Raw genomic sequence first — 26056 nt, 5'->3', positions numbered from 1 at the left:
CCACCTCCTCCTGCTTCTGCTACTGGAGGCAGTAGATGATGGCCCAAGTACTTGGGTTCCTGTCACCCATATGAAGACTGGATGGACTTTCATTTTTGAAAAATCAGATGATTAAGTAAATCAGGAAAATTATGTCTTTAAAGGAATGATAGGACACTTAGGCTGCAATCTGGATTCATTCAGGTTATGTCTTTATAAATAATATTAATAATAAATGACTTAATTTTATAACCTATAACCAACCCTTGACCCCTATATGCAGTGTGGGTATTATTAGTCCCATATGACGCCAGAACATTCTGTCTCTTATACTGGGATTGTTTGGAAAACTGAATGATTTTCCTTTTGTAGGGGTGCTATGGATTTAGAAAATTTCTAGAAGAGCTAATAATTACATAGCCTAGAAACTGTCTAGCTTTCTTCTTTTTGTTCTTTTAAATATCTACTTACTTATTTGAAAGGCAGAGTAAGAAAGAGAGACAGAGAGAGATTTTCCATTCATTAGTTCACTTTCCAAATGGCTGCAATGCCAGGATTAGGCCAATTTGGAGCCAGGAACCTGGACTAGGTTTCCCATGTGAGTGACAGGAACTCAAGTACTTGGGCCATCACCTGCTGCCTCCCAGCCGCACTGGCAGACAAATGGATTGAGGGCAAACAGAGGCAGGACTCAATTCCAAGCGCTCTGATATGAGAAGTAAGGGTCCTAAGCAGCAGCTTAACCTGCTGAGTCATAATACTGGTTCCTTTTCTCTCTCTCTCTCTCTCTCTCTCTCTCTCTCTGTCTCTCTCTTTTTAAAGATTTATTTATTTATTTGAAAGTCAGAGTTACGCACAGAGAGAGAACGAGAGGGAGGAAGGGAGAGAGAGAAAGATAGAGATTGGACTTCCATTCCCTGTTGCATTCCCCAATTGGCTACAATGGCTGGAGCTGTGCCAATTTGAAGCCAGGAGCCAAGAGCTTCTTCTGGGTCTCCCACGTGGGTGCAAGGGCCCAAGGACTTGGGCCATATTGTGTTGCTTTCCCAGGCCATAGCAGAGAGCTGGATCGGAAGTGGAGCAGCCGGGACTTGAACCAGTGCCCATATGGGATGCTGGCACTGCAGGCGGTGGCTTTACCCGCTATGACACAGCACTGGCTCCCTATCTTTCTGTTCTTTTCTTCTTTTTTTTTTTTTGACAGGCAGAGTGGACAATGAGAGAAAGAGACAGAGAGAAAGGTCTTCCTTTTTCCGTTGGTTCACCCCCCCAATGGCCGCTGCAGCCGGCACACCACGTTGACCTGAAGCCAGAAGCCAGGTGCCTTTCCTGGTCTCCCATGCGGGTGCAGGACCCAAGGACTTGGGCCATCCTCCACTGCACTCTCAGGCCACAGCAGAGAGCTGGACTGGAAGAGGAACAACCAGGACAGAATCCGGTGCCCCGACTGGGACTAGAACCTGGGGTGGCGGTGCCACAGGCAGAGGATTAGCCTATTGAGCCACGGCACTGGCCTCCCTATCTTTCTTTCTTTCTTTTCTTTTTTTTTTTTTTTTTAAAGATTATTTATTTATTTGACAGGTAGAGTCACAAACAGTGAGAGGGAGAGAGAGAGAAAGGTCTTCCTTCTGTTGGTTCACCCCCCAAATGGCCACTACGGCCGGAGCTACGCCGATCTGAAGCCAGGAGACAGGTGCTTCCTCCTGGTCTCCCATGCGGGTGCAGGGCCCGAGCACTTGGGCCATCCTCCACTGCCCTCCCAGGCCACAGCAGAGAGCTGGACTGGAAGAGGAGCAGCCGCGACTAGAACCCGGTGCCCGTATGGGATGCTGGCGCTGCAGGCGGAGGATTAGCCAAGTGAGCCATGGCACCGGCCCCCTCCCTTTCTTAATGCATTCAGGAACATTGTTCCTTCCACACTATTAAATACAGCCCAAGTATCTTGATGGTCCTTAGAAAAATATTAAAGAACTAAAAAACAAAAATCATCAATACATTTACAGAACAAAATTTTATGTTTTCTGGCCTTTTTAAAATGACTAGAAGTGGGGCTGGAGCTGTGGTGCAGCGGGTTAAATCTTTGACTGCAGTGCTGGCATCCCATATGAGTGCCAATTTGAGTCCCAGCTGCTCCACTTCTAGTTCAGCTTCCTGCCAATACACTCGGAAAAGCAGCAGAAGATGGCTGAAGTGCTTGGGTCTCTGCACCCACATGGGAAACCTGGAGGAAGCTCCTGGTTCTTGGCTTCGGTCTACCCAGCCCTGGTTATTGCAGCTGTTTGGGAAATGAACCAGTGGAATGAAGATTCTCTCTGCAGCTTTGACTTTCAAATAAATAAAATTAAAAATAAATAAATCATAACTAATAATGACTAAGTACTTTCTATGCACCAATATTATGTTGGGTACTTACAGGTTATTTTATTTGATAGTTTCAATGGCAAAACCAGTGAAGTGAACACTATTTATCATCATTTTCATATTACATGAGAAACATTAAATATTACTATATCCAAACTGGTATATATTATAGAAAGCTATCTCATTATATGATGAATTTTATTCACATTCCACAACAATACTACTCAAAATCAAAGCTGAGGGAACAAGTGGTTAGCCTAGCTGTTAAGATGACCACATCCCACACTGGAGTTTCTAGATTTGATTCCTCATTCCAGCTCCTGACTCTACCTTCCTGCCAGTGCAGATCCTGGGAGGCAGCAATGATGACTCAAATAAGTGGTCTCTTGCTACCCAGGGGAGAGACCTGGATTGAGTTCCTAGCTCCTGGATTCGGCCTGGTGCAGTGGCCCTGACCATTGCAGGCAGTTGGGGAGTCAACCAGTGAATGGGAGCCCTTTTTTTCTCTCTGTCTCCCTTGCTGTCTCTCAAATAAAAAATAATTTTAAAAAACCTTTGGGGCCAGCACTGTGGCATAGCAGGTAAAGCTGCCACCTACAGTGCAGGCATCCCATATGGGCATTGGTTCTAGTACTGGCTCCTCCACTTCCAATCCAGCTCCCTGCTATGGCCTGGGAAAGTAACACAAGATGGCCCAAGTCCTTGGGCCCCTGCACCCATGTGGGAGACCCAGAAGAAGCTCTTGGCTCCTGGCTTCAGATCAGCGCAGCTCTGGCCATTGAGGCTAACTGGGGAGTGAACCAGTTGATGGAAGACCTCTCTCTCTCTCTCTTTCTGCCTCTCCTTCTCTCTCTATGTAACACTTTCAAATAAATAAATAAATATTAAAAAAAAAACTAAAAATGTGGTTTGTGATTTATGCTACAGTAAATCTGTAAAAAAAAAGAGATGAGATGGGAAAATAAACATTAGCTTCACAACAATATGGACATATTTAACACTACTGAAATACATAATTAAAAATGGTTGTGATGGTAAATTTAATGTTATATGTTTATTTATTAAAAATTTTAAAAAGCCCAATAATAATATAAACTTTGTTAGGAAAATATTTAAGATTATTTACTGTAACACTTCCTACAATAGGCATTTCTTCCTTATCCACAAAAATGTATTGATATTATTCCTTTATTCCATTTAGCAGTATTCCTTCCATTATTAAGGCATGGAGATTATTTTTCCACAGTTTATAAATTAAAATTTTTACATAAATAATTGTAAAATACAAAAATAGTACAACACTTATAGTTTACCTCTAAATGTAAGTTTACCAAATTCTCTGTAGTGATATAATTTTAATATATTATATGAAAGTTTAGAGAAACTTAGTAGAAATACGTTGAGAAACACAAAGACCTTTTGTAGCACCTATGGCTCCTAGTCTTCCCTAAGAGACATTCTAATGATTTACATAATCCAAAATAAATATTTTTTTTTTCAAAAAGATTTACTGCTTTGCAAAGCACAATGAGAGAGAGATTGAGAGATACTGATCTTCCATCGGCTGGTTCACTTCTCAAGCGGTCACAACAATCAGGGCCAGGCCAAAGCCAGAAGCCAGGAATTCCACCCTGGTCTCCCACATGGGTGGCAGGAACTCAAGTACTTGGGCCATCATCCATTGCCTTCCTAGAGGTATTAACAGGAAGGTGTATCAGAAGCAGAGCAGGACCGGCACTCTGATAAGGGATGAAGCTGTCACAAGCAGTGACTTAATTTGCTATACTACAACATCGGCTCTCAATACAAATCTTAAATTATAAAAAATCACATAAAGACTGTACATATAAATGACTATAGAAAAAATATATTTTAAAAAATTTTACTATATTTTAGGAGAGTCTTCTCACCTGCGTGGCCTAGTCCTTGGGGACATCATTTCATTCCCAAGTATGTGGTACCGTCTTGCTTCATGCAACAACTGATAGCACTCTGGAGAGTTCTGGATCAATTGGTCCACCTCAACTGTTTGAACAAAGTAGTTGGGATGCAACAGAGGGAGTCTCACATGTGTCAGTAGCTCATGCAGCAATGGTCTTCTCAGATCAACAGCACGATAGACCCAACGCATGACAGCTTCAAAAACCATCTCCTCTTTACCAATAACTAGTTCATCACTACAAATATAATCAATAAGTTCATCCTTGTCAAGCTCTAGAAATTCTTCATGTTGAGACACATCCTCAAAAGTCTGTAGTGCAAAAGTTTTGCATTTTGTGAAAAGTGTTTTGAGTGAATGGGTATCAGCAAAGCGCTGGATTCCTAAGCAATTACAAGGATCAAGTTGCTCCTCCAAGAACTTGGCACATGCATCCCGGAGAACACTAATTTGAAAGAGGCTTGATGTCTCAAACAGATATTGTACATTCTCTGTAGTGATCTTCACCTTTCCAGTATAAACATACTGCAAAAAACATTCCATAGCTTCAGCTAAAATACCATTGATTTCAACCAACATTTCTCTGCTTTCTCTGTGGTCATTACAAAACATAGCTCTGAAGTAGCTACTACAGGCTGACAGAACAGCTCTATGGCAAGGAAATTCTTTTCCTTCCACACAAATGATAACATCTGTGAATAAGCGGCTGTCTCGGAATTCATTAAATATCTGGAGTATGTTTTCAGCATGGGATGATCCTGAAGAGAAATCAAAAAACTCATGACCTGTCAGAGATTTAGGGTCCATTTCAAAAACTTTACGCTTCGTTGCTGGGGAATCACGCACCCCAAGATCCTCTCTGTTTAGTCTGCGTCCCAATATTAGTACCATTGTTACATCAGTTGACTATATAATTGCCGAGAAATGACTGCTAGGGATCTTCTTTTTGTGGCTACAAGTGAAAGGAAAACAAGAAACAAAACATTTCAGTGTGTAAAAAATTCAGGATTCAAATTATATAATTTTACTTTGATGTAAACACTACAACATCACATAATATATTTTGTATCACGTATAGAGTGTTATCTTAAATTTGCATTTGCAAAATTAGAACATTAGAGATAAATTCTCAAGAGAACTCCTTCAGCTCCTCAGCTAAAAGGATGCTACATATTTTGTGGATTGTTAAAACCCTGTATCGCCCCTTTTACACAGCAGAGTTTCCTAAACTAACTGTCGAGTAAGTCAGAATGGTGAAAGAATATGACTACAGTCAGAATGGGAATATAACTACTATATTATATTTTTAAAGCTTTATTTATTTATTTGAAAAGCAGTTAGTGCTCATTTCTGCAGCACATATACCAAAATTGGAAAGGCAGTTAACAGAGGAAATCTTCCATCCACTCCCCAAATGGCTGAAAATGACCAGGACTAGGCCAAACTGGAGCCAGAAGCCAGGAACTCCATCTGGGTTTCCCCCATGGGTGGCAGGGCTCCAAATGCTTGGACCATCTTCCACTGTTTTCCCAGGTGCACTAGCAGGCAGCTGGATCAGAAGCAGAGTAGCCAGGGCTTGAACTGATGTTCCAACGTGGGATGCCGGCATTGCAGGTGGCAGCTTAACCTGCTGTGTCAGAGTGCTGGCACTCTAAAATAATTACTATCTAGGCTGGCGCCATGGCTCACTTGGCTAATCCTCTGCCTGCAGCACCAGCACCCTGGGATACAGTCCCGGCTGGGGCATCGGGTACTAGTCCTGGTTGCCTCTCTTCCAGGCCAGCTCTCTGCTGTAGCCTGGGAGGGCAGCGGAGGATGGCCCAAGTGCTTGGGCCCTGCACCCGCATGGGAGACCGGGAGGAAGCACCCAGCTCCTGGCTTCAGATTGGCGCAGCACCGGCGGAGCGGCCATGAGGGGAGTGAACCAAGAGAAGAAAGACCTTTCTTTCTGTCTCTCTCTCTCACTGTCTATAACTCTACCTGTCAAATAAAAATAATAAAAAAAATAATAATTACTATCTAAATACAGCACTGTTAAGAGAAGAATTAGGGCCGGCACCGTGGCTCACGAGGCTAATCCTCTGCCTGTGGCGCCAGTACCCTGGGTTCTAGTCCCAGTCGGGGCGCCGGATTCTGTCCTGGTTGCTCCTCTTCCAGTCCAGCTCTCTGCTGTGGCTTGGGAAGGCAGTGGAGGATGGCCCAAGTTCTTGGGTCCCTGCACCCGCATGGGAGACCAGGAGGAAGCACCTGGCTCCTGGCTTTGGCTAGGCGCAGCACACCGGCTGTAGCAGCCATTTAGGGGGTGAACCAACGGAAGGAAGACCTTTCTCTCTGTCTCTCTCTCCCTAACTCTGCCTGTCAAAAATAAAAAATAAAAACCCAGAAGAATTTAGCTGTATCTATCAATAGCCTTTATTTTTATTATTATTTTTTTATTTTTATTTTTTTTGACAGGCAGAGTGGACAGTGAGAGAGAGAGACAGAGAGAAAGGTCTTCCTTTGCCGTTGGTTCACCATCCAATGGCCGCCGCGGCCGGCGCGCTGCGGCCGGCGCACCGCGCTGATCCGATGGCAGGAGCCAGGAGCCAGGTGCTTTTCCTGGTCTCCCATGGGGTGCAGGGCCCAAGCACCTGGGCCATCCTCCACTGCACTCCCGGGCCACAGCAGAGGGCTGGCCTGGAAGAGGGGCAACCGGGACAGAATCCGGCGCCCCAACCGGGACTAGAACCCGGTGTGCCGGTGCCGCAAGGCGGAGGATTAGCCTAGTGAGCCGCGGCGCCGGCCTTATCAATAGCCTTTAAACATACAGGCTTGGGCATTTGGCCTGTCGGTTGGGACACCTGCATCCCATATTGGACTGCCAGGGTTCAATGCCTGCCTCTGACTCCTAACACTGGCTTCCTGCTGGTGTAGACCATGGGAGGCAATGGTGATGGCTCAAATGGTTGGGTTTCTGCTGCTTACTTGGGAGACCTAGATTAGGTTCCGGCTCCCAGGTTCAGCCTTGGCCAAACCCTGGCTATTGTGGGCATTTGGATAGTAGGATGGCAAATGGGGGCTTTCCCTCAAGTAAAAAAAAAAAGGCTAAACTAAAATATACATGTACATTATTTGGCCACCAAATCCCTTCCTAGCAATATCTCCTAAGGAAATAATCAGGAATATAAGGAGAGATTTATCTACAGAGGTGCTCGGTGCTATATTAATAGAAAATACTTAAAACAACCTAAATGTTCCACAACAGGGGATTAGTTAAGCCACTGTGCATATTTAGTATTGAACAGTCTATGCAGCTATTTAAAAATACAGACTAGTTAATGACATGGGCAAATATTAATCACTAAGTGAAAAGATCACAAAACATATGCTAATAGAAAAATTTATATATCAGTTCATCTAGGGAGATAGATAATAGGAGGTAAACAAACCAAAAAGTTAATTAATTTATTTATCTTCTCTATTTCTTCCCAAACCTCCATTATAAACATGCAGTACTTGGTGTTAGGATTTTCAAAATGCATGATACTGTGGTCAGCACTGTGGCTTAGTGGGTGAAGCCACTGCCTGCAGTGCTGACATCCCATATGGGTGCCAGTTCAAGTCCGGGATGCTCCATCCTTCCAATCTGGCTCCCTGCTGGTGGCCTGGGAAAGTAGTATAAGATGGCCCAAGTCCTTGGGCCTCTGTATCCCTATGGGAGACTCGGAGGAGGCTCCTGGCTCCTGGCTTGGATCAGCCCAGCTCCAGCCATTGCGGTCATCTGGGAAGTGAACCAGTGAATGGAAGACCTCTCTCTCTCTCTCTCTCTGCCTCTGCCTTTCTATGATTCTGCCTTTCAAATAAATAAATACATAAATCTTGAAAAACAAAAAAGGTCATTTGGGGAGTGAATCAATAGATGGAAGACCTCTCTTTCTCTTTGCCTCTGCCTCTCCAGCTCTCTGTAACTCTACCTTTCAAATAAATAAATCTTTTAAAAGAATGCATGATACCTAGACTTTGTTCCTTTTCACTAATTAGAACCTTCCCAACCCTGCAAAAGAAGCATTATGAATAATGGACTGAGGCACTTGGATAAAGCCATCAATTCTCTTTCATGACAGTTTTAAGGGGTTTTGTCTATTCTTTCACATCTCCAGAAGCTGTCATAAATTTATTAGTAATTGGTTTAAGAGTAGTCAGGGGAATACATTCCCACATCCTCAGAAAACATCCTCATATACAACCTCTTCAAGCAGTCCCAATTTCTTCCTGAAATAGTTCAACAGCCCTGCATTTGGGGCTAAGTACAGCAGCAAAAAAAAAAAAAAAAAAAAAAAAAAAAAAAAAAAAAAAAAAGCTGCTAAAGTACTTCAGTGATCAAAAAAAAAAAAAGGAATGCCATCTTATATTCATAAGCCACAAATACAAATAAGACTTGAGAGTTAACAAACTTTTAAGATTGCATTTTGTATACCCTGTCATATATTAAGTTGTAGCCCATTTTTTAAGGCCTTAAATGACACAAAGGGAAAGAAAATATGTAGCATCACAATCAAGAAGCAATTCATTTTATTACAGTTTCTTTAGGTTACTACTTATACTTGTTCTCTTTCTATAGTCATGATAATGTCCTAAATATATCCTAATTCCAATATTCACAAAATACTTCCAATGAATGCCCGCAATAAATTTAATTTTGTTGCTCCCATTATCACCATCATCAACTATTATTTATTATGTGCCAACTATTGTCAAGATACTATGCTAGGTGCCTAAGGTTTACAGAGATGTAAGACAGAGCTATTGGAAGTGCTTTTTTTTTTTTTAATAAAATATAATGAGGAAGGCAGGTGTTGTGGTACAGTAGGTTAAGCCACCTCCTGCAATGCCCACATCCCATATATGAGCACCAGTTCAGGTCCCAGCTGCTCCACTTCCTATCCAGCTCCCTGCTAAGGCACCTGGGAAAGCAGCAGATGATGGCCCAAGTCCTGGGCCCCTTCCACCCAGGTGGGAGACCTGGATAGAGTTCCAGGCTCCTGGCTTCTGCCTGGCCAGTGACTGTGGTAGCCATTAGGGGAATGAACCAGTAGATGGAGGATCTCTGTCTCTCCGTGTGGCTCTGCCTTTCCTTTAAAAAAAAAAAAAAGATTTTTTTATTTGGAAGTCATGGTTAAAGAGCAAAGGTGAAAACAAGAGAGAGAGGGAGACACATCTATCTTCCATTTGCTGGTTCAGTCCCCAGATGACCGCAATGGTCAGGGCTGAACTGCGCCAGAGCCAGGAGTTTCATCCAGGTCCGCCACATGGGTGGCAGGGGCCCAAACACTTGGGCCAACTTCTGCTGATTTTTCCAGGCCATTAACAGGGAGCTGGATCACAAGTAGAGCAGCGAGGACATGAACCTGCACTCATATGGGACGCTGGTGTCACAGGCAGTGGCTTTACCTGCTACACATGCCCGCCCACACCATATCGCTCTTTAAAATAAGTAAATAAATGAAATTGTGATAAAGCATATTTATAAAAAGACAACATAAGATAGCACAGACAATATGCAACATTGGAACAGACAGCATTGTTTTCCATTTTCTTTTTTAAATCTCTTTTGTCAATTGGTACTTAATCTACCTGAAGTCTAGGACAGGATTTTCCCCGAGCAGGATGTATGCCAGGCTATTCTGATTCCCAATTCAAGAATTTATTCTTCAGATCAGCTTATCTAATTCACTTATTTTACTTATTTCATGTTCAAAAAATTCATATGACCTATTGTGACTCTGACTAGCGATATATTTACTGATGTTAACAGCAGCAAAGTCTTGAGCATACTTCCTCTGTACACTGTTATTTTCTCAATGTTTGGAAGTAAATGTTTTCAGAATTTAAAACAAAATAGCATATTGTAACTAAGAATTTTCCTTTGACTAATATGGACAAGTAGGAAAACATAAATGAAAGGATACTCAGCTTTCTATATCCAATGGTCTTGTTCCCTTTAGTATCTGTCAGATAAATTTGGGGAAATAACCAAGTGATTTTAAATATTTTAAGGCTGATTAAAACTTTATAAGAGTTACAGGTCTTTTTATTGCTATTTTTCTTCCCTGTATTGAACAACTGAGCTGTTCTCATAGTTGGTTCCTTAATTTGCTGACTGACAAAGGAAGTCTTCCTCTTCACTGCTTTCATTTAATGAAAGCCCAAAAAGCCCTGGATTGGAGCACCTATAAAATCACTGCTATTACAAAGTATTCGATAGCAATAAGATATTTGTTTATTGCTTCACATGTAAGAAAACTACTTCAAAGATTTCAGATTCTTCTAAGCAGCTTCATCTGGGCATTTTCAGAACTTTTCCATTAACTAGTTTCCACTACAGTACCAAATATAAACTCCTTCTGACTGGGTAAATGAATTTACACTGGAGTATCTTAAAAATATAAGATGCCTTTTAAAGTATATCTTTTGGGGCCGGCACCGCGGCTCAAAAGTCACGGCACCATTATGTCGCTCCCCCTCTTCGCGGAGGAACGACACAGGACCCTGCGTTGTTCTTTCGTCTGCTCGGCCCTTCCCCGGGTTTGCTGCTGGTTCTTCCCGGGTTGGCTACCGTCCCTTCCACCTTTTGAGTGGCGCCGGCACCCCGGGTTCTATTCCCAGTCAGGGCGCCAGATTCTGTCCCGGGTGCCCCTCTTCCAGGCCAGCTCTCTGCTGTGGCCAGGAGTGCAGTGGAGGATGGCCCAAGTGCTTGGGCCCTGCACCCCATGGGAGACCAGGAGAAGCACCTGGCTCCGGCCATCAGATCAGCGCGGTGCGCCGGCCGCAGCGCACCAGCGGCGGCGGCCATTGGAGGGTGAACCAACGGCAAAGGAAGACCTTTCTCTCTCACTGTCCACTCTGCCTGTCCAAAAAAAAAAAAAAAAAGTATATCTTTTGGGCTTCCAGATATAATTTTCTAGCTTTTGCCATCCTATTTTATCCAAAAAAAGTACTTTTAACCAGTAATGGTTAAAAAGAACTTTGTTTTAACCAGTAGTGGTTAAAAATGTAAAGTTTAATAATAATTCAAAGTACAAAATTAAAAGAGGCTTAATATTTATCATAATTGAACTCATAAATAATCAAAAAAAAGCAGAGGGGAGGTGGACTGAATTCTTCTAAAGATTTTGTAAATATCAAAGTATAATTATTCCCATCAGGAAAAAGAAAGAAACTAAGTAGGAATCTCTGTACAAAACAAACAGAAAAATGTTCCGAAGAAACATAATACTTCAAATTCTACATAGATGCCTTAGTGGATACAAGTGTGTCTAGACTAACATGCCAATGACTAGCTAAGCTGCTTATTTGTCTGGAAAAGCTAATATGCCGCTCTTTTTCTCCCTTATTTTCCCAGGAGTTTTATTCCTGGAGGTACTCACACTTGAAAAGAATGACCTTCCTTAAGAGAAAGATTCCTCAGGTTAATGGTACTATAGGGTTTATTTCCAACTGCAAAACTCATAAATGTTGTAAACCTAGTCTCTGATTGTTGCAGTAGATTTAAAATTACATGTTCCTGGCCTATGTTCCTCCCAAATGAGTAGAGATAACCTATTTTAGTATCTTAAAGACTGGAGCAAAATGCAGAAGAGAAACTAAAGCTCTCAGGAAGGAACAGGATGGAGTGGTAGATACTTCTTTAGTAACAAATGATTGTTGACACTGCCTTCCTTCATGTTAAGGAAAGAACAGTTCCTTGCTTCTCTAATTGGCTTAAGTCACTCCTGGTTAAAGAAAGGAAAACTATTTAAATTCTCTAATAACAATGTTTAGATAATTTATAAATATCATAAATGTACCTTTTTAGCATTTGCTTGATCAAAGCCTCAGTCAAAATATTTGTGTTGTTTTAGTTTCCACACCTAAAATAAATGGAAAATAGCAACCTATAAATCAGATACTAAGAACTTCATATGGGGTTAGCATTTTTCACTAGTATGTTGAGTAAGTAAACTCCAGTTTCTGACTAGATCTTCATTTCGCATGGAAAAAATTCATTAATAAATAATACTTCCTTAAAGCAAATAATTTTATGATATTTTATATACAGATTAGCCTCCTTGTTCATCAACTTCCCTACTCGATAATTTTGTCATGCAGTAAAATTTCTGGAATAAGTGTAAATAAATATTCATGTCAACAGCAAAGTAATGGTGGCCCTGAGATGAAACAAGTATACCCTGTGGTAATTCTGTATTGTATATTTGAAGAGTGTCTATAAATTGATGCTTCATCAGAATTTGGGACCATAAACTAATTCTAGGAACTGAGCTACCAAACTACCAAAGGTAAACAGTTTAGTCACTTTGTATTAACTATGTAATCAGTTTTACAAATTGGAAAAAAATCCATTTCTAAGAATTCTTAATTACAAATTTGGAAACAAATCCATTTCTAAGAATCTTTGAATCTTTAATTACCTAGATTTTCTACGTGGAATCCCTAAGCTTATGAAATAATAATTATGTTTTATCTTTAACATAAAAATACATATTTTTTTGTGTGGTTGACCTTTATAGACCTAATTCCTTATAGACTTAATTCAACACAATTTCTTTTTTTGGTGGAATGAGAGAAGAGGCATGCTTAACAGAAGATATTAGAGTCTTGAGCTGTGCACAGAATAGCAATAGTATTTAAACACAAGTGGTTCTGGTTTCTGGCCCAGATATCTATAAATAGAACTTGTAAATTCTTAACAAGCTTTAGGCAAATTCCAAAGTTTGATCCCAAAATCAAATACAAACTACTGGCTGTTTTTTTTTTTTTTTTTAATATAAATGTACACATCTCTATACTCTGATTGTGCTCTATGAGGTGAATGTTATCTTGTGTTTCCTTACTTTCAGGTGTCAGTCTAACTTGTATATATCCTTGATGAAGAACATTACAACTTAGACAAATTAGGGCATTCTTAGTCCTAGCTAAGTAAATGTTTTTCACAGTGGGATAATAAGCTCCTGGGTCAATGTAGGGCAGGTCAATTCAAGAAACATTTCTAGAGAGCCCAGTCTGTGTCTGGTTCTGGGTGGTAAATGGCGGGTTCAGACTCAACTTTAGATTCTGCAGGGTTGGCTAAGAGTAGAATCAAACTCCAAGACTGATGCTAAAATAGATTCAAGTTTTCAACATTTCTCCCACAAAAAACACAGGTGCAAATTGGAACACAGCCTCCCATGGCAGATCTGGTCTAGAATTACATTTTGCAACTATCAAAGTAGATTGGGCAAGGCAAAGCACTTGGGCATTTCTTGCAGGATTTTAAGGTAATACACACTAACCTAACAGCAAAAGGCAAGGGACAGATGAAGTCAGGGCACAAAGTCTAAAGAAGACATACAAAATCAGAATTGATCTTCAACATAGCTATATTGCATAAAGCTTATTTTTCCTTCAGAATGCAGGAATCCTATCAAAGAGGAGATGATCAGTTTTACAGTTAGTTTGGATTACGAGGGGCTTCTAAAGACTAATCCACAGCAGAAAACAAAGGAAGCCAGTAACGAGCATGTCCTCACAGCTCATAGTGAATGGCCACTATGCTTTGTATTACACCATTTTCTCGAATTTAACCTTGAATAAAGAACATTCCGGCAAGGACAAGAAAAGTTAACCAAGAAGAGGTCTATCTTTAAAGACAAACAGTAGCTCAAAAGAAGGAAAGCCAGAAAATAATTGCAACATAGTAAATCTTTCATTTTAAAAATAACCAGAAAATTAAACAAGGAACTATGCAAAACCAAGCAGTTGTTATAAATTTCAGTTGTTTTCATCCTATTGTCAAAATCACAAATTTGCACTGCAGTATTTGCCTGGAGCAATGCTTCCTGAACCAAGTTTCACATGCATAATATTTAAAGTCCAGTCTTCAAGCTATTTTAAACATTTCCAATTTCTAAATCGAACCAGCATGATCATATTTACCCATCATAAGATATCAGAAACCAATTAAAACCCTGAGTTTCTTTGATTACAATGACAGCGACTAGTAATTATCTCATGTTTCCTAGACCCTTAAGTGGGCAACACAGTACATGACTCTGATGAAAGAGAAATAAAAAAAGTATCAGGTGATGAAAATTATAGAAGCTTAAACAATGTGTCAAATAAACAATGCAGTTCTAAAAATAAAAAGGAACACTACTTTCTCTTAAGTCACAGGAAAACATTCAAATTTTTCCACAATGTATGTCTACCTCCCCTTAAAACTTCTGGTTACAGATAGTCCCCAACCCCTAAAGGAGGAAGAAGAAAAAAGAACTGTTGCTCATCAGTCATTACACCCAGTATATCAAGCTGCCCTACTTAGCCATGTTTCTCACCAAACTTGACTTGTAAAGTTAATGTCCTTTGATCTTAATCTGCTAATATATACTTTCCTATAGGTATTTAATGTATTATTTTATTTTAAAAGACCCACAGATATATGATATAGTTATGTTTTCTGTTCGCCAAATTGTTTTTGGTTCTTTTATTACAATTAGTTAAATCTCCCAGGATGCCAGTAGGTGCTATCACTTACTCAAGTTTGATACCCAGTATTCTAGATGACTTCTTTATACATAAAATTATTTGTAAATCAGTGATTTTTTTAACTTAAGGTATCCACAAATTATTTGTAATAATACCTTTTAAGAAACCTGAATAAAGATTAAAGCCTAATCATTTTTAAAACATCAATTTGAATAGTCTTCAAGATACGCCAAATGCTGAAAAATTATAGCTCTTGGGTGATGATGAATTCATGAGTGACAAAGTTCAATTAAGAAAAGTTAGTACAGGAAGTGGGAGTTTGGCCTAGCTGTTATGATGACTACATCACACATTAGAGAATCTGAGGTAGGATTCCCAGCTCTTTACCATGGACCACTGGAGACAGCGGAGATGGTTCAAGTAATTGGGTCCCTGCCATCCACATGGTGGATGCTGATATTATTCCAGGCTCTGGCTTTGGGGCCCAAGCACTGTGGAAACTGGGTGAGTGAACCATGCTGGGAGCATGTATACTCCCTCTGTCTCTCAAATAAAAAATACTGCTTTTTATTTATTTATTTTTTATTTTTTATTTTTTTGGACAGGCAGAGTGGACAGTGAGAGAGAGAGACAGAGAGAAAGGTCTTCCTTTGCCGTTGGTTCACCCTCCAATGGCCGCCGCGGTCGGTGCGCTGCGGCCGGCGCACCGCGCTGATCCGATGGCAGGAGCCAGGAGCCAGGTGCTTTTCCTGGTCTCCCATGGGGTGCAGGGCCCAAGCACCTGGGCCATCCTCCACTGCACTCCCTGGCCACAGCAGAGGGCTGGCCTGGAAGAGGGGCAACCGGGACAGAATCCGGCGCCCCGACCGGGACTAGAACCCGGTGTGCCGGCGCCGCTAGGCGGAGGATTAGCCTAGTGAGCCGCGGCGCCGGCCAATACTGCTTTTTAAAAAGTTGATTTAGCTATTGTGTTTTTAGACTAGGACTTTTTAAATATCAACAGTTGTCAAGCAGCCTCACACTTGACAACAGAAATAAAATAAAACAAAATGTGTCTTTTCATGTTTTCTCTGTGATATTTTATTAGAGCCCATACTTAAATATTTACTGAAAAAACAGGTCCCAAATCTCTAGGTAAGAGGAAAGTATAGACAAAAATAAATGCAGTCAATTTGATAAACAGTAGTATTTGTTTTTTACAGGTTTACCTTTGCGTTTTAACGAAATGGCAAAAAAAAAAAAAAAAGGCAGTTAAAAAAAAGTTGATTGAAAAAGCATTAAGGTTTCAAGAACTTGGACAAAAGCCAGGCAAGTTTAAGCTAGAGCTGACAGTCAGCTTTAACTCAGAATATCCTCTCTTCTTCCTTTTTAGAAACTAAGTCACAGGTTTCCTTTGAATAAATAGGCCTTTACTGAGGGATGGTTTTCTTTTTTAAAAAGGATAGATGGTTTATATTTTGTGCTTTTTTAGATCTAGTAAGTGACCTCAATGCGCAAGTGATGAAGCAGTTCTGCCCATCATGGGGAGCTGTTCATTCTGGGGTAGCTACCGCCACTTGAATTTTAAAAATACATTAAGAATGCACAACCAGTAAGAACTGTTTGTGTTCAATTCCTGCTTCACCCAGAGAAGATCAAAAGGCCTCCTACAAAAATGTGTAAGGCCTTGGCTGAGTTCCTACAGATTTACAGGAAAAGAAAATCTGATAAAACCCCAGCACTCTGTTAACTCAGATTAGGAAAACCACTTTCATCATACCATGGCTAACAACGAATGGTCTTGCAGATTTTATTACTGTCATCTTAATTTACAATTTAAAAACACAACTGCAATTTGCTTTTAAAAGTTTTGAATTATCACGGAGATTAATACTAGAATCCTCCAAACAAGGAAAGTGTGTGAGCTGGAATCCTCCAAACAAGGAAAGGGACTCATCTAAGCCGTGGTACAGAAGCATCTTTAACATTTAGACAAGTTTCTTCGAACTCTTCTAAAATGTAGAAGTCTACTTCTAAGTGTCAGCCAACAGGCAGATCTTAACCTCATAAAAAGCAATGTCTTAGCTGGTAGATCTAAACAGTTCATAGCTGGCAAGTACTGAGACGTGATTTAAAAAAAAAAAAAAAAACAAAACGCTGTTCACAAAAGGAAGTGATTAATCATTAAAATCCACCACAGTTAACTGTGAATAGTCACTGCCTCGAGGTGAGCTTAAGGCCGCCCTATAACGTGGCGTCACCACCTCTATCTGGCCGACTACACCTTGTTTACGGGACCGGGAAGAGTCAACTCGCTTCCAGGAGCATTTCCTTCACTGACAGCGCCACACTAAAGACTGCAGATCTTCCGGGCCTCGGAGACGGGCGCGGCAGACGGCTTCCAAGAGCCCAGACCTGCACGCAGGCTCCGGCCACAGCCACAGCGGCCGCCGACCCCCCGCGACCCCCGGCGCCCCGCCGCGCTCGGACCTCAGCCGCCGCAGGGGCGATCCCACGCGTCCTCCAGATCACCTTCAAGGGGGCGAGGGGCGCGGCCGCGCACAGGACCACCCAGCGACCACACAGCCGCCAATAACCGCCCGGAGCCCGCTCGTCGGGCCCGCCCACGAGCCGCCGTCGGCGCCCAATCCCCGACGCGTTCACAGTCCGTGCCCCGAGGTGTCCAGAACTCGGGGGGCGGGGACGTCCGCGACTAAATTAAGAACCCGAGATCTGGAGTGGTAGGAAGGTGGGGAGGTTAGGCGGGGACTCGGCCCGCGGAACGCCCGCTCCCCCGCCCGCCCCGCTCCCCGGGGACGGCCGCGGCAGGCAGGGCTCCCGGCTCCGGCCCCGTCGCGTTCGTGGTAAACAAAAGGCTCGCTGGGGGCGGGGGTAACGGTCAGGTGACAGTGCCGAGCATATTTCGCAACCACTTAACGGGGCTGCTCTAGCCCCTAGCCCCGGAGACCCCACGGTGACCCCGTCATCCCCGACAAGACCAGCGGTCGCCCCCACCAGAAGCGAAGGCTGGGCTACAGGCTGTCGCGCTCCGGGGCTTCCTGAGATAAAAAGTGGCAGTGCCGCGTCCCGCGTCCGCAGCGCGCCAGCACACGCAGGACCGCCTCCCCAGCCCCAACCCCAGCTGTCCCTGGCCCCGAGCGACGGGGCTGACCGTACCTGTTGCCCCCCAGCCCGTCCCTAGCAGGCCGCGCCAGCCGCGTCGCGGTTCCGGGCCGGCGGTGCCAGGAGGCGGGGGTGTCCTCCCTCAGGGCTGTCGCCACCTAGCCGGGACTGAGGAACTCCCCAGGCGAGCCCCGGAAGCCCCCGGCTTCCGAATAGGGCCCTGCCGCCCCCGCCGCGGCCTTTCCTCAGATCCCGTCTCCGGCTGCGAGAGGCTGGCCGGCCGCCGCTGGCTTCCCTCCCGCAGACACCCGGGCTGTGGGCACCCGGCCGCCTCGCCGCCCCCGAAATCCCAAGCTCTGGCCGGTTCCTCGCCTTTCGGCCGGTCCCGGAGCTGTCATCCCCGGGTACCTCTCGGCGAAGGCTGGAAGCTGCCAGCAACTGGGGGCCCCGCGCTCCCTCGGCACCGGCGGCGAAGCGCACTCTCTGGCGCCGGCGTCCTCTCCAGCCACCAGTCCCAGCTGCAGCTCACAACAAAGGAAACATGTGACCAGCGGGGCCAAAACACCGAGCGTCACCGACCCAGGCCAATCCGGCGGGCGCCCCCGCCCCCGGAGCATCCTGGGAGTTGTAGTTCCCGCTGCCCTGGGGTCGGGCCACCTGGACTTCCTGCGGTGGTACTTGTGTGCCGTGGCGCGCCTGACGGGACCCGACCCCGGGCTGCTGACTCGGAAGAGGTTAGGGACAGGCCAGCTGGGTGAGGGACCTAGTGAGAAAACCCCGTCTTGTGTTTATTGCCCTCTGAGCACCTCCGCGTTCCAAGGTAAAAGCATGTGAGCGGGAACTCACAGAACCCTAGAACTTGGATTGAGGCTTGGAGAGCTTTGTATTTGACCCTTCTTTTGATAGGCATCAGGGAATCTGGGGTGGAAGCCACTAGAACTGCAAAGGACGTATTTTGTCGGTTTGTTTCTGCAAATATTTTTCAGGAATGAATATACTTCCTGATTTTGCAGCCATTTAACTAGGTTGGGGTTTTTAACATCAAAATTATAATTTCTCTCTTTTTTAAAAAAATGTTTTTTATTTGAAAAGCAAAGTTACAAAGCGAGAGAGAGAGGTCTTCCATCCCATGGACCTCTCCCCAAATGGCTGCAGGAGCAGGGAACCCTGAGCTGCTTCCAGGTCTCCCACAGGTGCTGCAGGCTGCAGCTTAATCCGCTACACCACAATGCCACCCCCCCCCCCAAATTATAATTTCTGCCTTGTGTACTTCATGAATACAGCTATGCCTCTAAGGTGTGTAGTATGGTAGAAGGCCTGTGTTGGTGAGTTTTTTTTTTGTTTGTTTTGTTTTGTGTTTAAGATTTATTTTTTAAAAGGCAGAGTTACTGGGGAAAGAGCTTCCACCTGTTAGTTCAAATGGCTCTCAGTTGGCCTCAATAGCCAGGTCTGGGCCAGTCTGAGGTCAGTAGCCAAGAATGGCATCCTGCTCTCTCACAATGGTAGCAGGGACCCAGGGAGTGGTCCACTAACTTCCCAGACACCTTGGCAGGAAGCTGGATCAGAAGCAGAGTAGCCAGGACTTGAACCAGCACTCCAATATGGGATGTTGGCATAACGAGTACAATGCTGGCCTCGCAATGCTGGCCCCCTGCCCCGCCCCAAGCTGAGACTGTTCATGCCTTTTAAGTGTGCCTTTTAGGCCTCTTTTCCATCTCTTCCTAAAAATAAAAAGCTGGCTATTTATTGCCTACTTGTAAAGGAGGAAGTTTCCTCAGCCCTCCTAAGGTTCCTGACTAGGCCTGAAATAAAACCGTTTACTCTTTCTTGTCCAGGCCCCATAGGCGGAGGCCCAGAAACTCTTTCACAGCTTCTATCAAGCAAGGTGTTCCCAGTTGATGATGCCCCTCTCCCCACTTTGGGCACCAGAAACTGTAAAGGCAGAAAGATGTGATACCTTTCCTTAGCCATCATAAGGGTAACCATAAGGGTCATAGTTGATATGTCTCCAACAAGATATGTTTAAAAGAGAAAAACATAAAAAACTTAATCAACGTTTTATATGACACATAATCTTTCAAAATGAAGACCTAAAGACCAAGGAAAACTGTTCTAAGAATAAGTTCGATAAAGAATGGACAGCTCTAGGGGCTGGTGCTGTGGCATAGCGGGTAAAGCCGCCGCCTGCAGTACGGGCATCCCATATGGGTGCTGGTTCAAGTCCTGGCTGCTCCACTTCCAATCCAGCTCTCTGCTATGGCCTGGGAAAGCAGTGGAGGATGGCCTAAGTCCTTGGCCCCTGCACCCATGTGGGAGACCTGGAAGAAGCTCCTGGCTTCGGATCGGCACAGCTCTGGCCATTGCAGCCAATTGGGGAGTGAATCAGCAGATGGAAGACCTCTCTCTCTCTCTCTCTGCCTCTCTTTCTCTCTGTGTGTAACTCTAACTTTCAAATAAATAAATCTTAAAAAAAAAGTGGACAGCTCTACAGAAATGTGATTGGACAAAAGGGTATGATATAATGGTAATATAGGGTGGTTCCATAAGTTCTTAGAAGATGGTATTGAAGAAATACTTATGAAAAAAACTTTGAAATCCTTGTGTACAAAGAGTCTTCAGAAAGTTCATGGAAACATGCATTATGGAAAAACTGAATTTCAAATTTTTTAGTCAGTATAAACATCTTTAATTCCATTTTCCATGAACTTTTTGAAGACTGAGGTAAGAAACCCAGCAAATTGTTTTCCAATTCTTCTTGGTCTCACTATGTAGTGTTCCTTTCTTTTAGGGATGGGACAGGACCCCTCTGGAGAGAGAGTCTTATGCCTATTGTCCGACAGGTAGGTTGGAGAATTTCTTTATGGTCAGCTCCTACATAGAGACATGAAGGAAGGTTAGATTAATGTTTCTAGGTTTTATGGCTTGCTTTGGGGGAGAGAGTTTTAGTTTCTGGTTTGTGATTTCTTCCAGAGAGGATAAAGGGTGGGAAAGAGGAGGGCAAGATAAGGTCAGAGAGAGACTGCTTCTGAGACCTTTTTAGTTCAAAGGACTCAGTGTGCCAAGTGCGATATTTTGGAGTATTGTGATCTGGGCACCAACATAGGAACAAAGCTAGGTCCTTTACATATATCCTGTAATTCTCATAGTAACCCAGTAATATAGGTGTTGTCTCATTTTATAGGTAAAGAAACTCATTACAAAAAGGATAAGAAGTTGTCTGTTGGTCTCTCAGTTATTAAGTGATGAAACTGGAGTTCATATATAACTGTTTATTTAAAAAATTTATTTGGGGTATGTGTTGTGGCACAATGTGTTAAGCCATTGGCTGGGGTACATACAATCCCAATATTAGAGGGACTAGGATGGAGTCCAACCTGCACTTCCTATCCAAGTTCTGCTAATGTGCCTGGGAGGCAGCAGGTATTGGCTAAAGTACATGGACCCCTGCCACTCAAGTGGAAGACCTGGATGAAGTATCTGGCTCCTGGCTTCAGTCTGGCCCACCCCTGGCTGTTGCAATCATTGGGGAGTGAAGCAGAGGATGGAAGATCTCCTCCTCTCTCCCTGTCTGGCTTTCAAATGAATAAATAAATAAATCACTTAAAATAAGTGTATTTATGTTAAAATAATACAATTAATATTATAATATATTTAACATATACTATAATAATCATATATTAAAATGTGTTAATATAAATAATATATAATGCATTGATTATGCTTTGATTATTAATTATATAACAATTGTTATTTATTAGTATATTATATAATATATTAATTATATTATAAATAAAATAATAAAGTTATATTTATAAAATTTCTTGACAAAAGTTAAATATTACAAGGTTACTAGTGAAATAGCTGTCTGATCTCCCACTCTCGCCACTCCTGGTTCTCCAGAAGCAGACATTTTTTTTCTTTTTTCTTTTGGATAGGCAGAGTTAGTGAGAGAGAGACAGAGAGAAAGGTCTTCCTTTTCCATTGGTTCACACCCCAAATGGCCGCTATGGCTGGTGCTGCGCCGATCTGAAACCAGGAGCCAGGTGCTTCCTCCTGGTCTCCCATGCGGGTGCAGGGCCCAAGCACTTGGGCCATCCTCCATTGCCTTCCCGGGCCACAGCAGAGAGCTGGACTGGAAGAGGAGCAACCAGGACAGAATCCGGCACCCCAACCAGGACTAGAACCCGGAGTACCAGCACCGCAGGCAGAGGATTAGCCTAGTGAGCCGCGGCGCCGGCCATGAAGCAGACATTTTCAACTATTTGAGCTATTTCTTCTGGTATTCAGATCAGCATATCCAGATAATGCGTACCTTTTCCTATTAAGGAATCTGTTATCCCTGTCCCCCATCCTTCCAATATCATCATCTGGTTAAGTCATTATTTAATGTTTATGATACTGATACTTGGTATTTATTATTCAAGGTTCAAATAGTACAGAACTGACTTTCTTGGATGGTTTTCTGTCTTCTCTGGAGTTAATGTCTTCTTTTTCTTTTTGCTTACTTTATTATGTGATTTGAGGATATCCCCCAATAGTTCATGTTTTGGAAGCCTAGTCCGCAATGTGGCTGTGTTGGGAGATGGTGGAACTGCCAAGTAGTGAGCATTAGTGGGAGGTAATTAGATCATAGGCACTACCCTCAGAAGAGATTCATGTAGTTCTTTTCTTGTGGGATCCCAGTTAGTCCCTGTAGTAGGGGTTATGAAAGAATATGACTTCCCTCTCCCACTGTCTGACTTCCTGTCTTGCCATTTGATCTCTGCCTCCCACCCATGTGTCTTCCACGATGCCATCTGCTATATGATATTGCCAAGGGGGCCCTCACCCAAACTAAGCAGATGTCAGTGCCATGTACTTGAACCTCCAAAACTGTAAGCTAAATAAACCTCTTTTTACATATTTATTTATTTACTTGAAAGGGCATCAGAGAGAGACAGAGACAGAGAAAGATATCTTCCATCTGCTGGCTTACTCCCTAAATGGCCTCGACAGTCAGAGATGGGTCTGGCTGATGCCAGGGGCCAGGAACTCTATCCAGGTCTCCCACATGAGTGGCAGGGGCCCATGTACTTGGGCCATCAGCTGCTGTCTGCATTAGCAAGAAGCTGAATCAGAAGTAGAGTAGCTGGGACTCAGAGCAGAACTCTGATATGGGATATCAGTGTCTCAAATAGTGGCTTAACCTGCTGTTCCACAATGTCAGCCCCAATAAAACTCTAGAAAAATGAAATATCCAGCCTTGGATATTTTGTTATAGCAATGGAAAGCAGACTAAGACATTATATATCTGTCATAATATCCTCCCAACTTCTCTAAAAGAATGATGAAATTCAATACAATCTGTATACGATCAAACTCACTAATCCACATATATGGAAATGTATTTGCATGTAGGCACACACAAAAATATATACATTTCCTTTTCTTGGAGCATTTCATCCCCAGTATCTTTTGTGGACACTTCTCTTTAGGGTTTTACATAGTTATTATGTTGGAATTTCCTTTCTCCAGCATCCTGGGCTTTCCTTCCCTGATTTTTTTGAAGATTTATTTTATTTATTTGAAAGACAAAGTTATAGAGAGAGATAGAGCAGGGTCCCAAAGACTTGGGCCATTCTCCACTGTTTCCAGGCCATAGCAGAGCGCGGGATTGGAAGTGGAGCAGCTAAGACTTGAACTGGTGCCCATATGGGATGCGGGCACTTCAGGCTGGGGCTTTAACCGGCTGAGCCACAGTGCCGGTCCCTCCTTCCCTGATTTTGAATGTTGCCTCCCATTATGGTGGAGCACATTCTTCCTAAGTAGCTTCCTAAAAACAGATCCTTGGGAAGTAAATAAAGTAATTTTTTTGTGTCTAAAAATATCATTATTCTACTTTTACCTTTAAATGACAGTGTTGGTTAGGTATACAGTTCTAGATTGTATTATTTTTACTTAAGATTTTGGGAAGACATAGCTTTGTTAGCTTTAGATTCCAGTTGAGAAGCATGATGCCGTTCTTACACTGATCTGTTGTGTGTGTGTGTGTGTGTGTGTGTGTGTGTTTACTTGATAATTCCCACTCCTTGCGGGTAATCACTGAGTAGGTCAGCCTGATCTTTTGTTAGTAATTCCTTTACTTATGAGCATCTAGCTTTTTGATTAGCCCTTGCAGTCTGCTATTCCTTGTGGCTTAAGACAGAACTTCTGGACTTTAGTACTTGACCCTTCCAGTCAAGCAGTTTCACACCTGACCTCGATGTTGTTGTACTTTATCTTGTTCTCCACCTGTTTACTATTATTCATATGTTCCTACTATGTGGTATAGCCCAGAAATTTGTAAGTCTTCCTGTGTAGGAATTTGGGGATCATAGGAAGATCTTGACCTAATACCTTAGGGTTCTTCAAACATTTACATTGGGCAAAGTTGGTGATATGAGACACAGGATAAGTGTGTGCTTATCCTTATCCAGCGGCTCCAGGTTGGGGCATGCCATTGTGACTTGTACTTTACAGACAGTGACTCAGGAGTGTCTAGGGATGTGCAGAGGTGCATAGCACTAAGCTACCCCAGAACCCTAGGGTAAGAGGCAGGCAACTAAGCAGCCAGTGGGTTGTCACTGCCTTCATAAAGTCCCAACTCCTTGGCATTGCATACAATGTCCTTCTTGATGCATCCTAGGGCCTACCTGTGCAGACTACACACATTCTTTATGAAAACTTATAGTGCTCCACGGATTATTGCTCTGTCTCCAGGCCATTCCTGTCTGAAGCCTGCTTCTTTTGCCTTGTGTTGCCTCCTTCCCTTCACTCTATTATTTAGCTAGCTTCTGTTCTTCCTGCTTCTTCTTGTGAGCCTTCCCTCCAGGGGAACTCTTCTTTCCCTCTATTGCACTCTGGGCTTGATATCCCCCTTCTGTATTCCCATAGCAAACCATCCTCACCTCTTCCCCAGAAGTTAACATACTAATTGCACCTGTTAATTTATGTGTCTTTCCCAACTGAATGTGCTTATTGAACACTTCATTATATTTCTCTGCATTATTTGAAATATTTTAAAATAAAACAAAAACAACAACAATAAAAAAGAAGACAGAGAATATCATAAATAACCAGTTATCTCTGCCCACCCCAGCCTCACCCTGTTTTCCTCCACAGATATGTTTAAGGGCTTGGCAAGTTTGTTACACAACACTAGTGCTGAGTGAAGGGAAGAGTAAACACAGGACACTATTTGCTCGTGGCACCTGAGCCTCTGGTCTTGAGGGCCATCCCACCCTCCCTTCTCCGGTGAGGTTAGACATGAGTCACCTCCAAAGCCCTGTGGGAGACAAAGAGCCATTGAAATACCTGGAAAGGTTGGCACTGCCCCTCTGGGGACCCTTTTGGCCAAGCATACCTTAGGATCAGACACACTCACTTTAGATTTCAACAAGGAAAGATGTATGTGGAAAACTTTTCCATTCTGAGAACTGGGGGAAGAGAAGTCTTGCCACTTGGAAGGTGAGCTTCCCCTCCTCCTGTCCCTGAGCCTTTGTCTCCTTTTCGCAGCCTGCCCTTCCTTACAACTGGAGCCAGAAATGGCCTTTTCCTCTCATGGAGCCAAGTTGGGATGACAGTTCTTGGTTTATTGCTGAAACTGTTTGTCCTAGGTAGAAGTTGATGAAGTTGGTGCCTTGGCGGCCTCAGGATCTTCTTTGAAACCAAACTCACCACACTAGATAGGCCCTGGGTTCTGACTTCAGGGACGAAGGTGTATCTGCATATCTTCGTCTACTGTGACATCAGTCATAGCTACACTCTTCATTCTTCTGCCCCAAAGACAGTGTTTCCCAGTAGTGAGAATTCAGGTGACCCTCTTGTCGCAGAAGAAGCTGAGTTTTTTTCAACAAGTTTTGTCATAAGTTCCTCCTGCCCTGACTGCTCTACGTAGACCTACTTCCCCAAAGGATACCCTCTAACACCTTTTCACATGACTCTGCAGAGTCCTCTGAGGCATGAACACTTAGGAAGGGTGTCTTCTGCTTGTGGCATCTGGTCACATGCTCTGGCCAGTCCTAGAAATGAGCGTATTCCTGCCTCTAGCATTGCTCAGCAGTCTGCCCCACAGAGGCTGCAAGTCCATATAGAGTTTCTGCCGCTGGCCCCAGAGGACTGGACTTCATCTCTGGTTTCCTGCCTCCAAGGCTTGCT

At 43.3% G+C, this 26056-nt stretch overlaps 1 protein-coding gene and 1 long non-coding RNA gene across 17 annotated transcripts in view; one reads left to right on the top strand and one right to left on the bottom strand.

Moving 5' to 3' along the window:
- KLHL24 (kelch like family member 24) overlaps positions 1-18413 on the bottom strand; it is a 51521-nt gene extending 33108 nt beyond the window's left edge. The window contains exons 1-4 of one of the 13 annotated variants that reach the window (XM_089332004.1): positions 18254-18413; positions 12106-12168; positions 4251-5231; positions 1512-4029 (exon numbers count right to left, since the gene is read on the bottom strand). In XM_089332004.1, the coding sequence (XP_089188130.1) occupies positions 3999-4029; positions 4251-5170 (951 nt within the window). In that variant the 5' untranslated portion in view covers positions 5171-5231; positions 12106-12168; positions 18254-18413 and the 3' untranslated portion in view covers positions 1512-3998. Of the gene's footprint in view, positions 1-1511; positions 4030-4250; positions 5232-12105; positions 12169-17935 lie in introns of those variants that run through there. The other 12 variants (XM_089332003.1, XM_008266630.5, XM_051859174.3 and 9 more) reach the window with 12 other exon arrangements.
- An 88-nt stretch (positions 18414-18501) lies between these two features.
- LOC138849452 (uncharacterized) overlaps positions 18502-26056 on the top strand; it is a 90449-nt gene continuing 82894 nt past the window's right edge. For 3 of the 4 annotated variants that reach the window (XR_016233191.1, XR_016233192.1, XR_016233190.1), the window contains exons 1-2: positions 18524-18701; positions 20670-20721. This is a non-coding gene — a long non-coding RNA (uncharacterized LOC138849452). Of the gene's footprint in view, positions 18702-20669; positions 20722-26056 lie in introns of all 4 variants that reach the window. The other variant, XR_016233189.1, reaches the window with a different exon arrangement.

This window comes from Oryctolagus cuniculus, chromosome 4, assembly GCF_051225735.1.
Source record: "Oryctolagus cuniculus isolate XC-2025 breed Fujian yellow rabbit chromosome 4, ASM5122573v1, whole genome shotgun sequence".
Lineage (NCBI taxonomy): Eukaryota > Metazoa > Chordata > Mammalia > Lagomorpha > Leporidae > Oryctolagus > Oryctolagus cuniculus.
This window is presented reverse-complemented; position numbering and strand designations above follow the sequence as displayed.